Raw genomic sequence first — 13,719 nt, forward strand, 5'->3', positions numbered from 1 at the left:
TCCATTTTGGAGTTAGAACAGGTCGCCTGGTCTGCACTGCTCTATGACACCAAATACTTCAATCTGACATAATGCACCACCCTGTAGGACCAGCAGGCAGGTACCACCAGATCCTCCTCCCTGCAGGTGACGGGCTGGTGGAGTGGTGCTGTGGTGGCTGCCGGGTGGGACACATCCATTAGTGGGGCTCAAGCCCTGGAATCTGGGGAATCCACCCTGGGGCAGATGGGGTTACTGGTGCAACAGTAACTCTTCAGCTCGTGATATTTCCGCAGCAGTGCTCAGTTGTGCTGCAGGGCCTCACTGTCCAGAAGAGCTCCAGGAGATCAAAGCTGGTGCCTGGTGAGATTCCTATCTCTCCTTACTCACCTGGATCCTGGCAGGCCCCAACCTTTTCTGCTTTCTGTGGTTGTGCTTGAGCATGCACGACCCAGTAGCTGGCATGAGGCTGTGTGCATCTGATAATCCTCCCGGCCCCAAGCTGTGGCAGGTGGCTGGCTCTCTAATCTGCAGGCTTAATGCTCTCCTTGCTTTGCCTTTGCAGGTCTAGCACAATCACTTGCTGCCAGCTAATTGCTCTTCTATTGCCCTCCTTTCTTCCCAGTGCTGCAGCTGGTGACCTGGTTCCTGCTCTTGGTCTGTGGTCCATGCAATATCTAGTCAAAGGGCAGTTCTTACCACAGCCTGTCCCGAGCTGGCAACATGCTGGTGCTGTGATGCCAGGCCTGGTGTGTTCAGTTCTGGGGTGTGTGGTGTATTGTAGGATCCTGTATGACACTAATGGGAGAGGAAGGTGATTGGGGTCTTCTCAGAGCACCAGTGGCTGGAAGTGTGTGGGGAGCACCATTCTATTAATGTTGCCATTTGTGTGGCTGCTCTAAAGTTTGTTCAGCTTTGTTACTATATCAAAGAGGACTCTAAAAGCTGTCACACAGAGTAAGAACCACAGCCTGCCTCTTCCCCTCCACAAAGTAGCTGGCTTTGAGAGTTCCTGAGCAGGTGAGTGGTCGAGGAGCTTGAGGAGGAGCAGGATTTCCTGGCAGAACTGCTCCACTTTATTCTGTTCTCTCTCATGGAGGAAGAGGGTCACAGCAGAAACTCACTGGAGTCCAAACTGTGATTCCCCAGGAAGCTTGAAAGGTGGTTTAAAACCTTCGTTGATTGAGCATGAGCTCAACATCAGGGTTCTTTACAGAAAGAGCTTAGCTGTTGGCCAGGGCCTCTGCTTCCAACATGGTAACTGCTCATGACTTTGAGAGGCAGCCACATCCTTGCTGCTAAGTTGTACCCAGTTTCTCTTGGGTCTCATCAGGTCTCGGTCTGTTGGCTGCACTGCCCCAGCAATGTGAGTGTTGAAGGTATAGGTATGCTGTGTTCTCTGTCTATACCAAAGGTACAGGTATAAGCATTCTTTAATCAAGGGCATCTGGAGCAGTTGAGTTTTGAGACTTTTGCAAAATGTCTTAAAACAATGTGCTTTTATGTAGCAAACTGAGTAATTGGTAAAAGCAGAAATCTAACTTGATAAATTGAGGGTTCATTGAAGAAACCACAAAGAAGCTGTGAGCTAAGCTAAAAATTTGACTGAAGGTAATTGTGGCAGGGAGAGATCACAACCACCAACTCACAGACCACCCACCCAATTCATACCCCACACCCAAAAGAAGAGGGTGGAGGAAGTGAACTGAGCACGTGCACTTATTTACATGCTGGGTGGAGGACTACTAACCAGTCCATAGAGTACCAGTAGATACACACAGGAGGTATTGTTGGTGTGCTCCATTTGTGGCATTCCCACTGAGCACCTGGGCTTGCATGAGTCTGACATAAATCACCAGTGTCTCTCCCGAGTGTGTGGTTGTTGGCGAGTTGCACACCGGGTAATGAATCCACTTTTCAGACAACGTGAGGACAAAGGGGTTTCTCTCCTAATAGGGCCTTTGTGTGCTGATGTTGTGTTTGAAAAGCAGCCCTGGAACCAGAGTCTTCTGGGCACAGAACATGTCATGGCCAGGAGCCCGGTCAGGGCAGGAGAAGCTGCTCCAGGCCAAGAGCTGGCAGCACCTTCTGGCTCATAAACTTTCTCATCTCTCTTTGGTTCTGTCTCAGGGTGCTGTAGAAGGAAGGGATCTTGAAATTTACTGCAGCTGTAGTGTTTGAGGTGGATTATTTTAGACAATTCCACGTATTTGAATAAAAGTCAGACCAAATCTCTTTGCAAAGGTTATGTTGAAAGAGGAATATATTGCTAGCCCTGGTTTGGGATTTGCTGAGAGAGACACACTTCCTCCAGACTGAAGTGAGTGGGACAGGGAGATGAGTGTTGAGCTGAAATTACAGTATTTAAAAAAATACAGACCAATGCCTTCTGCAGTCCTAAAACAGCCCAGGCACATGACTGAACAGATTCCTGTATGTTCTGCCACAAACATGGGGCTGACGTGTCCAAGAGGCCACAACAGGCTCTTCCAGGAGCAAACTGAAAGCTTGCCTTATGTTTCCCTTTGCTAATCCTAGAGTTTCATGGCTGATACTTCTCCCCATCCTCCTTTAGTTGTCCCATTTCCCTGCTGTGTTTGCCCAGGCAATTATTCCCTCTAATCCATATTCTCCACACCTCATGCTGATGGTGCTTTGCCTGCATGTGTATTTTCCTCTTAAGTTGATGTCTTTTTCCTTTTTTTTGCTGCACCTCAGGGGCAGCCTGCACTCTATGCTGTCTTTGATTGAACCTGCTGAAGGCTGAGCATGCAGCTCCTTCAAGACCTGTGACAGTTGTACAGGCACAGCAACCTGACTTGCAAAGCAAACAGGTAGGAGACATTTTGATAAATAACACCCTCCCTGCCTCAGCTGTCAGCAGTTAGGGACAATGTGAGAGTTAAACTAATTTAAAGGGCATGCCTGGTCTGCAGATGGGTGTGCAACAGTTTCTATTATCTTGGATGAAATAATGCATGAAAATTGATGACTACACATTGCTGGGCAGGGAGCAGCTGCTATTGTTTACATAACACGAACCCCAATTATAGACAGAATTTCACTTCTTCAGTGGAATTACATGCCCTAGCTAAGAGGTTCTTGGGGACAGATCAGAAAAAGTCCTCTGGTCCCTTGTTTGGACCCTAAGAATGAGTCAGAGAGCGTTAGCCATGCTCTTAAAACGGAAAGCAAGTTTGTCATAACCACAGGGAAGGAGTTGCTGGTTCCTTCCTCTCTGAAGTGCCCACTGGCTGTTTTGCTTTATACACCCGTCTGATTGTGGAACAGGGACAGGATAAGGAGTTTCTCCTAGAAACTGCTGATGTGAAACATAAGGACTCATCTTATTCAGAGCACCCATACACTTTACAAGCAACTTCCTTCTGACACTAGCCATCAGCTATTGCAAAGCAGAAGAGGAGGAAAAGCCAGGCCAAGAGGGAAACCAAGAGAAACATGTTGAGACTCATGCCCCGTTTTAGTGTTCGTGTTTACAAGTGACAGCAGCTTTGAGACCCCAATGGGGCATGTTCCCTCCCAGTTTGTGTCATAGATACACAAACCACAACAGGTACAGGACTCACTGTGGTAGCGGGTTGTCCTTGGCTGGACACCATGAGCCCCCCCAAGTCACTCTATCACACCCCTCCTCAGCAGGATTGGGGAGAAAGTAAGAGGGAAAAGAAATTGTGGGTCAAAATAAAGGCAGTTTAATAAAGAAAAAGCAAAGGTTCTGTGCAGAGGCAAAGAAAGCCTCTGCTTCTCATGAGCAGGTGATGTCCAGCCACCCCCCAGGAGTGAGGCTGCAGCAGACGTAGCAGCTGCTCTGGAAGACAAACATCAGAGTAACAAATGCCTCCCCCTGCCCTGAGCTTTTAATGCTGAGCAGACTTCATATGGCATGGGAAATGCCTGTGGGCATTTTGGGTCAGCTGTGCTGGTTCTTTCCTCTCCCAGGATCTTGCCCACTCCAGCTTATTGGTGAGGGGGGAATACTGGAGACAGCCTTGATGCTTTGGAGCATTGCTCAGTAGTAGCCACAACACTGGGGTGTGACCAACACCTTTCTAGCCACTCATTCAAAGCACAGCACTGTGGAGAAAATTAACTCCATCCCAGCCAGACACAATGCAACTGTTTATTAAAAAAATTCCAAGAAACTTTTAACAAAATCACGCCAAACAGTCAGGATCTGAAAAGCCAGGCAGCACTGGGGGCAGCATCAAGAGAAATGCTCTGCAGGCTCCGACCAACCCAAGGGCTACACGTGCCTCTCAAGTGGATGATAGGACCTCGTTCCACTTCTCTCATCCAAACAACAATACTACTTTGTAAGCAGATGAGGTTGTAAATTAGAAACCTGGATCTCTTGTACATCCCCACAAGGTGCCCAAGCACCTGGAGGGCACTGATGGCCATAAGCTTTTGAGAAGTTCCATTTGAGAGCAACCACGGCTCGAGTTGCAGCTTGAAGGAAGCCACCTGCTCAGCTGCAACACCAAGAGTAGGTCATAGCACAGCATGGGTGACGTGCTGCATTTCTTCTTACCCAGAATCCTGCAGAGCTGTCCATTTTTTTTCCCTTGTTGCCCTGTATCAGCACAGAACATCCTCTCTAGCCCAGAAGGAAGGGGGAATGAATACACGTATATCCACAGTCTAAGGAGGGTCACCTTTTGCTGGAACTTGGATCACGCTCCCTACCCCAATCCAAAATGCGAGAACAGGGCTAGCTCTGGAAGGACAGAGCCCTCTATGAGCTAGGACCCAGGAGGCAATTAATAGATTGCAGGCTGATGATTTGCCTTCTGCATCTGAATGATCTTGCCAAAGCCACCTCTTCCCACATCGTAGTCTGTCCGGTACTCATCTCGCACCTGGGGCACAGCAGTAACACAGACATTAGTACCCTGTACTGCCTGACTTCAGAACCATCATCCCCTCTTTGCTCAGTTGGTGGGGAACTGAAGTTCAGGTTAGAGATACTTTGACTTGTCTGAAGTCCCTTCCAATAATGCACAAAAAAAGTGGTAATAGTGGTGAAAATAACAAATAGGAGACATATCTCATGGCTGAGCTCTTTTTAGACAAGAAACAAAGAAGACCTCAAAATACCTTCATTGAGTTTTGCAGTTCAGCTTTCTGAACTGCCAGGCTTGGCCTCCAGAACACTTTCTCCCCTCCACTCTGGAAATTTGCAAAGAAAACTTACCTTTGCATGGGTGGAAGCTGCAGTGTTAAGAGATTGGCCTGGCAGCTATGCCATCCCCCTCCATTCAAATTCTGCACTATTTTAAGAGTACTGGCTTGGATTAGGGAACATTCTGCTTGTATTGCACGAAGTGTGGAGTCCTAAACAGAAATGGCCTCAAGTTCTATCTGTGGCTTTTAACATTAGGCATCAGTTACCAAAACAACCTGGGCACGGCTGGAGCTCACTATCAGGTCTTTACAGTCTCCACATTGATCTGCATGAGACAAAACCTGCCAAGCAGTACAGTGTCTCAGGGGGATGCAATTCAAGGTATGAAGTGGTATTGCCTCTACCTGTCCTCCAGTCTTTCCTCTTCCATACTGTCGCCCCTCCTTAAAGCCTGCATCCCAGTCAGTGCGGATGATGCGGTCGTCCAGGCGGGTGCCGTTGATGAATCGCATCGCGTGCTCAGCGTCTGCTCTCGTGTAGTACCTGAGGCATACTCTAAGGACAACTAAGTGTGCTGTTTCATTGGGTACAGAAAAAATCAGTAACAACTGTTGTATTTGAGAAGCAAAAAAACTCTGCCTTCCAGCCTTTTCTACTCATCTCCACAGGATCAAAAGCTGGGCTCAGAGAAATCCAAGCTAAACCCAGCTCTCACTCTGAAAGGATTTTGAACTTTTATGTTAGTACCTGCACAGGCAATAGCAACCTTGGATTACTTATTTCACAAGATTAAACAATCATGTTAAATTATTGCTAAGGGCAAGAAATCTGTAATATGCCTTTTTAGACTATGTGAAACTTGACTGAATTTGAACAAGAGTGGCAGGCCTCCCAGGAGAGCTTTGCAAAGACAGCTCACCGTACAACCTGTACAAACGTGTACCCAGTGCTTGGGAATACTGCCATAGCTTATTCTGCTGTTTCCTTCAGCTATAAACTCAAAGTGAGAAAGTAGAAGATGTGCTCTGGCCTGACCTAACAGTTCTTGTTTTGTCCCTAAAATCGTTAAAGAAATAAACAAGGAGCCCTCTGCCACCAGACACCAGCAGTAGCACTTTTCACCTACGGCACTGCTGTACAGTCTGTCTCTCCACTAAGGTGGTGGTGAGGAAGCAACAGGGCTGGTAGAAAGTACCGAGACTATCACTCCTTTTTGGGTTTTCCACAGCAGCACAGCTAAGGCTGCTGTGCAGAGAGGGTCTAAAGGTGACAACCACACAAGGGCTGACGGCTGCAGGGAACCTGAAAGGATACTCGACAAAGCAGAAGCCACAGGGGGTCTTCTTGATCTTATCCAGCCCCATGACTATCCTCTTGACATCTCCGCACTTGGAGAAGAGCTCCTGGATCTGCTCCTCGGTGGTGTAGAAGGACAGGTTGCCAACGTACAGCGTGGACGAGATCTTCAGCGATTTCTCCTGCAGCTGCCGGCTTCCCTGCGGGCGGAGGGGAACGCGCGGCGGCGTGAGCGCGCCTGCCGCCCCGCTCCCTGCGCCGGGCCCCGCTGTCCCCCCGCCTGCCGGCCCGGGAACGGCCCTGCCCGCGGGCACCGCCCCGGCCCGCCGCCGCAGCCCCAGCCCCCGCCCCCGCCCCGCGCGCGGGCCCGGCCGCCGGCCGCACCCGGAAGTGCTGGTCGCGGTACTGGCTGATCTCGCAGTAGGAGTCGCTGTTGAGCCCGCTGAGCGTGGTGTGCAGCAGCCCCGACATCGCGCCGACCCCGCCACCGCCACCAGCACCGCTCCGGAACCGCCGCGGCGCCCCCCGCGCGCCCGCCGCGCTCGCCTCCCGATTGGCCCCGGCGCCCGTCGCTCGGGGCCGGGAGGCGGGGCGGCGGCGCCCGGCAGCCAATCAGCGCGCGGAGCCGCCGGCAGCGCTTGGCTTCGGCGCCGGCCGTGGCGCCGGGCCCGGCATGCTCCGCGGCGGCGGCGTGTGCGCACGCGCAGCCTCGCCCCCGCGCGCGGGAGGTGCTGAGGCGGCGCGCGCCATGGCGGGAGCGCCGGCCGCGGCCGTTGGCGGTAGGGCGGGGCGGGGCGGGGCGGGGCGGGGCGGGGCGGGCGCGGCCTGGCGGAGACGCCCCTCACCGCCCCTTCTCGTCCTGCCTCACAGGGCTGGTGCGGGAGCTGCTGAGTGAGGAGGGGCCGGCCCGCATCGCCGCCCTCACCGAGGAGCTGTTCCAGGCGGCCGGCAGCATCTGTGAGGAGGAGGATGGGAGCGCGGCTGAGGTAGCGCTTCGGCCCCGTGCGCGTCGCGCCACGCGGCAGCGCCTGCTCTCGCTTCACATCCTTGCGGTGGGGCCAAACGTTTGACTCCCAGCGCCGCTGGGATCTGATCAGCACCGTCCGGTTCACACTCGCAGTGTGAAAGTGCCAAATAAAGTGGAAAGTCAATGCGAAATGCTGATTCCCCGTGCCGCGGTGTGCGTCATAACGGGAGAGGCCGCTGGTGTCAGTGATGTTCAGGTTTTTAGTCCTTTTTCTAGCGGTGTCTAATTGTAACCTAAAGCAAAAATGTGACGAGAAGAGAGACTTGTTACAGTGAGAGTTTGACACGAGGTCAGAGGAGAGCTAATGATCCTGTATGTGCATTCCAGTCCTGACAGCAGACACTTGAGGAAGGACAAAACAAAGTTGTAACTGCTTGGTAAAGCCTGTACGTAATATTATGAATGGGAAGCAATAATCTCCACCCGTTACAAAAGTGAATTGGTTTGTAGTGTACAGTGTTTTCAACTTTAGATTTCTTCTGTGTATTTCTTCTGGAGGAGCACTTGCGAAGTAGTAAACATCTCCTTCAAAGGGTCTTTTTCAAAGAGATTTCTTATGAGTAAGATATGAAATATATGGCATCTGGAATAAAAACAAGACCAGCTGAGATACTGTCCAACCTTTTCCTCTCACAGTGTGTTTTGAAGAGAGATTCAGTGATTACCATCTAAGGAAGACTGAATTTTGAAGTTTTAAGTTTGTGACAAAGGAGCAAGATAAGTTGGCAAGGATTGCTGCAGAGAGTATGCTTAGTGCAGGCTGTAAATAAATACAGGAGCATAAAACCAATAACCTTCAGTTCTTCTGAATCAGTAGGGCTAAATGATTTTTAAAGAGAGGACAAACCATTAGTTTATCTCATCTCTTCAATAAAAGGGGCCATAAAATATCTGCTTTGTTAGAGATGTTTGTAGGCAAAGTCTGCCATGGAAACTAGGATTTGAAGTGATGGAAAATGCAGCCCTTCCAAGGGTGATTGTTAAAGGAGCTTAGTGCCTGTGTGTGGGACTGCATAATCTTTTGAACACAAGCATAGAGTCAGTAGCCTTTGTTCTTTCTTTGCTAATACCAGAAGTTTCCCAGCCTTTGACTCCGACAAACACACGGACAGATCGTTACTGTGATATGCATGAAAGATGGTTCCTTTTTGAATAGTAAATTTCAATGTGACCCAATTCCAGGACAAACCTAATAGAGTTCTCCTCCTCAGGTGGAAGAGGATGCAATAAACCTGTGGAACTGGGCAGTGACCAAACACATGGGTTCTGTGGTCAGTGATGAGCAAAGAGCTAAATGTATGTATATGTTCTGTAACTTCCTAAAGGGATCTTGTGTGCTGTAGCACCAAAATGAAAAACTCTGCTGTAAGGCATCTGTAGTGCTCTAGATTTGTTTGGATCTTTGCAGATAGGGTATAGACAGAAGACAATATACTGATGGTCATGTATAAACCTGAACTTGTTTAAGTTCAGGAAGGAGCATCCTGGTGTAATAGTGACCTCCTTGTGACATAGAACAGTGTAGGTGTCCTTATCACTACGCCTTTCTGTGCCAGCACATCAGTAAAGAGGTGATGTCACCAAAGGAAGCTGTAATTTGCCTTCTCATGCTATGGTTTAATCTAAAAAAATGTATGGAAATAACATAGCTGTAAATGTTAATCACCCAATTTATACAAAGTGAGTTTATTTCTTTAACTATCTCATCAATGTTTACATGCAGAAAAACTCTAAATATTTTTAACTTGCTGGCTTCAGCCAGGTACACAACTGGTGGGTTTGCTTGGAGCCAGGAGCAGGGCTAGGGGAAAGCAGAAGGGAGCTTTTTAGTCTTTTCCCTTAACCTGTTCTTTGTGTGGTTCTGCAGGATTGCAATATCTGGCCTGCATTTTTGTCTTCAGGGACTAGAGTAAAAATTAATGTGTAATCTACGTCATATAAATTATATCAGCTAGAGGGAAAAGGGTGAATTTACACAAAATAAGTAGTAATTGTAGTACATAATGTTCTCAGATCTTGTATCACAGCTGAAGGGCCAGGGAGAGGCTATTTTAAATACTTTAAGTGGTGTCTTTTCCATCCCTGATGTGTGAGGAGGGCTTGAAAATATTTTTGCTTTTTACTTTGAAAATGTGAAGGTTATTAAACTTCATTTCCCTATTTTGCTGAAGGCTATTTTGAGGCTCTCAAGACATGTTACTGTGAGCATCTGCAGTGTAATTAAGTCTTTGAATGCCTCATGTTTAACTTAAACCCCCCCCAAAGTATTTAACAGGTATTTTTATGAGAGTATATATATATTTTTTTTTTTCTTACTACTTAAAAAGCAGTTTTAAGCAGCTTGGCTATAATTCAGACTGCTTTGCCTCTTGAAGCTTTCAACCTTTTTCTGTCTTGTAGTTTAACATGGCAAGCAGTCTTTCAGATATGGCAGGGCCAGACTTGAAAAATAGAACTAGCAAAAGAAAAGGGAACTTACAACTCTCTGCACTGTTTCCTTGCAGTACGCTTTGTTGCTTGCAGACTCATGTGCCTCTGTCAAGGCAGTGATCCTCCAGAGGGAACTATTCGAAGACAGATTTTGGTAAGGTAAAACAAAGTAGGTGAGCAATGAAGTACAGTTGGTCACCAAGAGAAACCCTCAAAGCCTGTTAGGATTGCTTTGAAATGAGAGCAAAGTGTACCTGTGGTTCTGGGGAATGCCCACGCTGAAGGGGGACTGGTGTTATCACAGGGAGGCCTTGCTGAGATAGTGCAGTAAGGAATTTCTAGACAGTGAGGTTATCATCACATCTTTGTCATGGGATCAAATGTGATATGAGCAGCATATTTCTTTATTTCAGTATGTTACAATGTTGTCTGGAAGGGGACCATAACCCTTATGCTTTTAAGGACTTGATTCAGGTGTGAGAGGAACTTGTGAGAGACTGAAGAGCTGAATACCCCTCTGCCATGTTAGATAGTGCATGCATGAGATGAGATCTAACGTTGCCTTTCTGGAAAATAGGTATCTTTTCACAAAACATTGATCATTTTCTCCCCCAGATGTCCATGAAAACTGGGAAAGGATGGATAGATATTGGCAAAGCTGATCTTGCTGACAGATTTCTAGAGATTGCTATGAGTGTGAGTTCTTTTCCAGTTTTGGTTTCTTACAAACCCACCTATTTGTAGGTTCTGTGGCTGATGCCTATGCTTTGTCTTCCAGAGTATAGAAAAGCTGTATGCAAAGTTGCTTAAGGGGAGCGATGGTGAAGCAGATATTCATGTGCACAAAGCTGATGTGGAGAAGAACCTCTTCAAAGTACTCTCTTATCAGGCTGAATCAGTATGTGTTCTTCCCAGTTTTCCTTATAAGTCCTAGGGGTATAGAGGGAAACTCTGACACAATTGTTAGATGTATGAATGCTTGGCATTAATGCTTTCTGAGGGATTAGTCCCTGCACATAGAGGTAAGATAGCAGATCTCATGTGTGCATTCCATGTTGCAATCATGTAATCATTTTTAATTTGCCTAATTTATCGCAGTAATTTCTGCTGTGGTGTTTCTGTCTTCTAGTTCAGATTTGTTACTCCTTCATTTAACTAGCATAGCTGCTTATAAAACAAACAGCTGCCTTTCTGAATCATAAATGTCAGTTCTAAAGGTGTCCTGTGCTTGACTGAAGAAGGGGAATAGGAGTGGTGTAGAGCCTGGGTCCCCCAAACTGCTTGCATGTAGCACCTACACAGCAAGAACTTTGGAGTGATGATCTTACTGTGGTGGTTTTTGCAGCTAGGCTGCAGATAGCCAAGGTTCATAGCTAACAAGTAGATATTATGAACCACACGTGCAAAGTCTTCTGTAACTTCTGACTCTGCAAACTTAATGATCATCATCAAAGCTAGTAATATTATATGCCATCATGCAGAGATCTTTCTGTGCATGAATACCCTCTCTTCCATGACTTTATGCATGCTGCTTTCCACACATAAAAGGTCAGGAATACAAGGTCTTGAAATAGTAAGGTCCATGACATTTGTTATTTTCTTTAAAGTCTTAATGCCTGGCATCATACAATGAGGTAAGAATCGTGATGATAGTTATAAAAGAGAAAGCCTAGCACAGAGAAGTCTGAAAAGTGCTAAAGCTTCTCTAGTGGGTCAACAACACAAATTACAATAATTTGAAGTATGCAATTGAGAAATGACAAGTTTTGTGAGGTACTGCTGTGGCTGACTGAAGGTTCTGAGTACTTTATCAGTGCTCTGGACTGTCACAGTCATATGAGTGTAAATATGGGGAAATAGATTTCCCTGCATTTGTTAACAACAGCACTGACCACAGTATCTGGAAAGGGAGTGCTGTCCCCAAAATTCTCAAGAGCTTCCCTAAAAGCTTTGGCCAAAATTTTTAATTTGATCATGGAGACAAAAGGGGACCTTAAATGATTGGAGAGGTGGTTACAGGTTTGCTGAACTGTTGTATCATCTTGACATTTGAATGAATGCCCACACTCCCTGAGGGCTGCAGGGTTTTTCTGGATGTCCTTATCATCTGCCAATATATAGACAGAAATATTGTAGGACTGTAAGGACAGATGTCTAATCCCAAACCTATACTGGATGTGAAAAACACAAGTCCTATTTTAGAGAATCAATCTTTTAATGAATTTTAAAGCAAGTTGCTCACTAAGGGTTTATTGGCATGCTCTGCTGCTTTCTCAGGCAGTTGCTCAAGGGGATTTTCAGAAAGCAGTGATGTGTGTGCAGCGCTGCAAAGATATGTTGATGAAATTGCCAAAAGAGGTAAGTGAAATCATTTCTTCTTTATCATTCCAGACTTTCAAAATCTGTTTCTCTCTCTGTGTTAAAGACATACACCATATAACATTTTGAAAAGGACCCTGAACTGTGGATCTCTTCTGTGGTTGGTTGCTTCTTTGAGATTTTCTTTCTAAAAGTTTTGCTTGAGAACATGCAGATTTTTTCTTCAAAGGTCCTTTTTTTCCCTTTCTATTTCTCATAGTTTACAATTTGAAGTAGAATGATAGTCTCTTCCTAAAGAATAAGAAAAGACAGCAAGCAAGGCAAAAATATTTCTAAATTGAACATGCTACCCACTCTTCTACAGAACCAGATGCATTTTTTCTTGGCTTCTTCATTTGTACCCATGTGAACTTTGGAGACAGATGGAACAAGAGATGAGCTGAATTACTAAGTTTTTGATTATCAGGTCTGTTGTGACCCTCAGTACTTACTGTCATCCTCCTGAAGCTGTAGAGCTATGAATGGAGTCTTGCCATTGCGCTAAACTGTGTTCTTTTGTAGTTCTTGTGTCACAGAACAATATCCAGAGAAAACAGACCCTTGCATATGCAGACTAATTCTTTGTTTGCAAAGATAAAAGTCTAATAAGTTTACATCAGAATAAACTTCCCCACATTCATTTTCATTTGCTTACTTCAATGTTTTCTTACTATTTAGATGTTTCTTTCCTGTCTCTGTGGTACAGGTAATCGAATTCAAAGGGGTAGATGTGAATGCTGGAAGGGAAATACAGGAAACATGGTTGGAGTTTAATTGGGTTTTTAACCAGTGCAATTCCATGCAATTTTAAATCGTGATCTGCAGGCCTTGTTCAGTGCCTCTGAGTGACTAAGCCAGTTGCAGGGGTCTAGCTTTTATTTGAATCCTAAGAGCAGTGCTTCTCACTGTGAATTGTTGGGAATACTCACTGGGATCTTTGCATTACTGTTAAAATTAGTTTTGTGCTTTCCACTCCATTAAATAATATGAAACTTCTCCTGGTGAGTAGTGCTCTTCACAAACCAGGAGCACTGAGGCAGACAAGGAAAAGGTTTCTGATCACAATGTACTTCTGGTTTAAAGAGTGGTATTTAAATAGTGAGAAAAGAGGAAAGAGACAGTGATTGCTGAGGGACTTGGAAACCTTTGGACCATTAGCTAGCCATCAGTCCTTAACTTTTCCAGGCTCCCATTGTACCAGAGAGCACTTGCAGAGTTATCACAAGATCGTTGTGTTATGGTAGTATGTGGTACTACAGGTCAGCTGGAAAGGGTTTGCAGGATTTATGGGGTTTGTGGATCATCAGTGGTCCATGAACTGTAACTGGAGACTCTTACCCCACAGGGTGAAATGCCAGCGTCATTCCAAACATGCGATGTTGGCAGAGGTGTCAGGTTTATGGGGATATTTACTGCTGCACTTGACACCTGCAACACAGTCATTCACAGAAATAGCATTTTAATTATCCTTTGAAATAATTTG

The 13,719-nt window shown here is 46.3% G+C and overlaps 2 protein-coding genes across 2 annotated transcripts in view; one reads left to right on the top strand and one right to left on the bottom strand.

The window, feature by feature from the left end:
- Window positions 1-4,106: 4,106 nt before the first annotated feature.
- On the bottom strand, window positions 4,107-6,959 carry LOC104555955 (nuclear cap-binding protein subunit 2). The gene is made up of 4 exons (XM_062006542.1): window positions 6,806-6,959; window positions 6,440-6,621; window positions 5,530-5,668; window positions 4,107-4,859 (listed from the first exon to the last, which is right to left on the bottom strand). Exons 1-4 carry the CDS (start codon window positions 6,890-6,892, stop codon window positions 4,761-4,763), a joined length of 507 nt encoding a protein of 168 aa, XP_061862526.1. The 5' UTR covers window positions 6,893-6,959; the 3' UTR covers window positions 4,107-4,760.
- A 189-nt stretch (window positions 6,960-7,148) lies between these two features.
- The window catches only part of TEX11 (testis expressed 11), a 31,325-nt gene continuing 24,754 nt past the window's right edge, over window positions 7,149-13,719 (top strand). Inside the window, exons 1-7 of the mRNA XM_062006651.1 lie at window positions 7,149-7,200; window positions 7,292-7,407; window positions 8,660-8,744; window positions 9,953-10,032; window positions 10,494-10,574; window positions 10,657-10,776; window positions 12,156-12,236. Coding sequence (XP_061862635.1) covers window positions 7,170-7,200; window positions 7,292-7,407; window positions 8,660-8,744; window positions 9,953-10,032; window positions 10,494-10,574; window positions 10,657-10,776; window positions 12,156-12,236 — 594 coding nt within the window. The 5' untranslated portion in view covers window positions 7,149-7,169. The remainder of the gene's footprint in view (window positions 7,201-7,291; window positions 7,408-8,659; window positions 8,745-9,952; window positions 10,033-10,493; window positions 10,575-10,656; window positions 10,777-12,155; window positions 12,237-13,719) is intronic.

The sequence above is a fragment of the Colius striatus genome, chromosome 13 (assembly GCF_028858725.1).
Source record: "Colius striatus isolate bColStr4 chromosome 13, bColStr4.1.hap1, whole genome shotgun sequence".
NCBI lineage: Eukaryota > Metazoa > Chordata > Aves > Coliiformes > Coliidae > Colius > Colius striatus.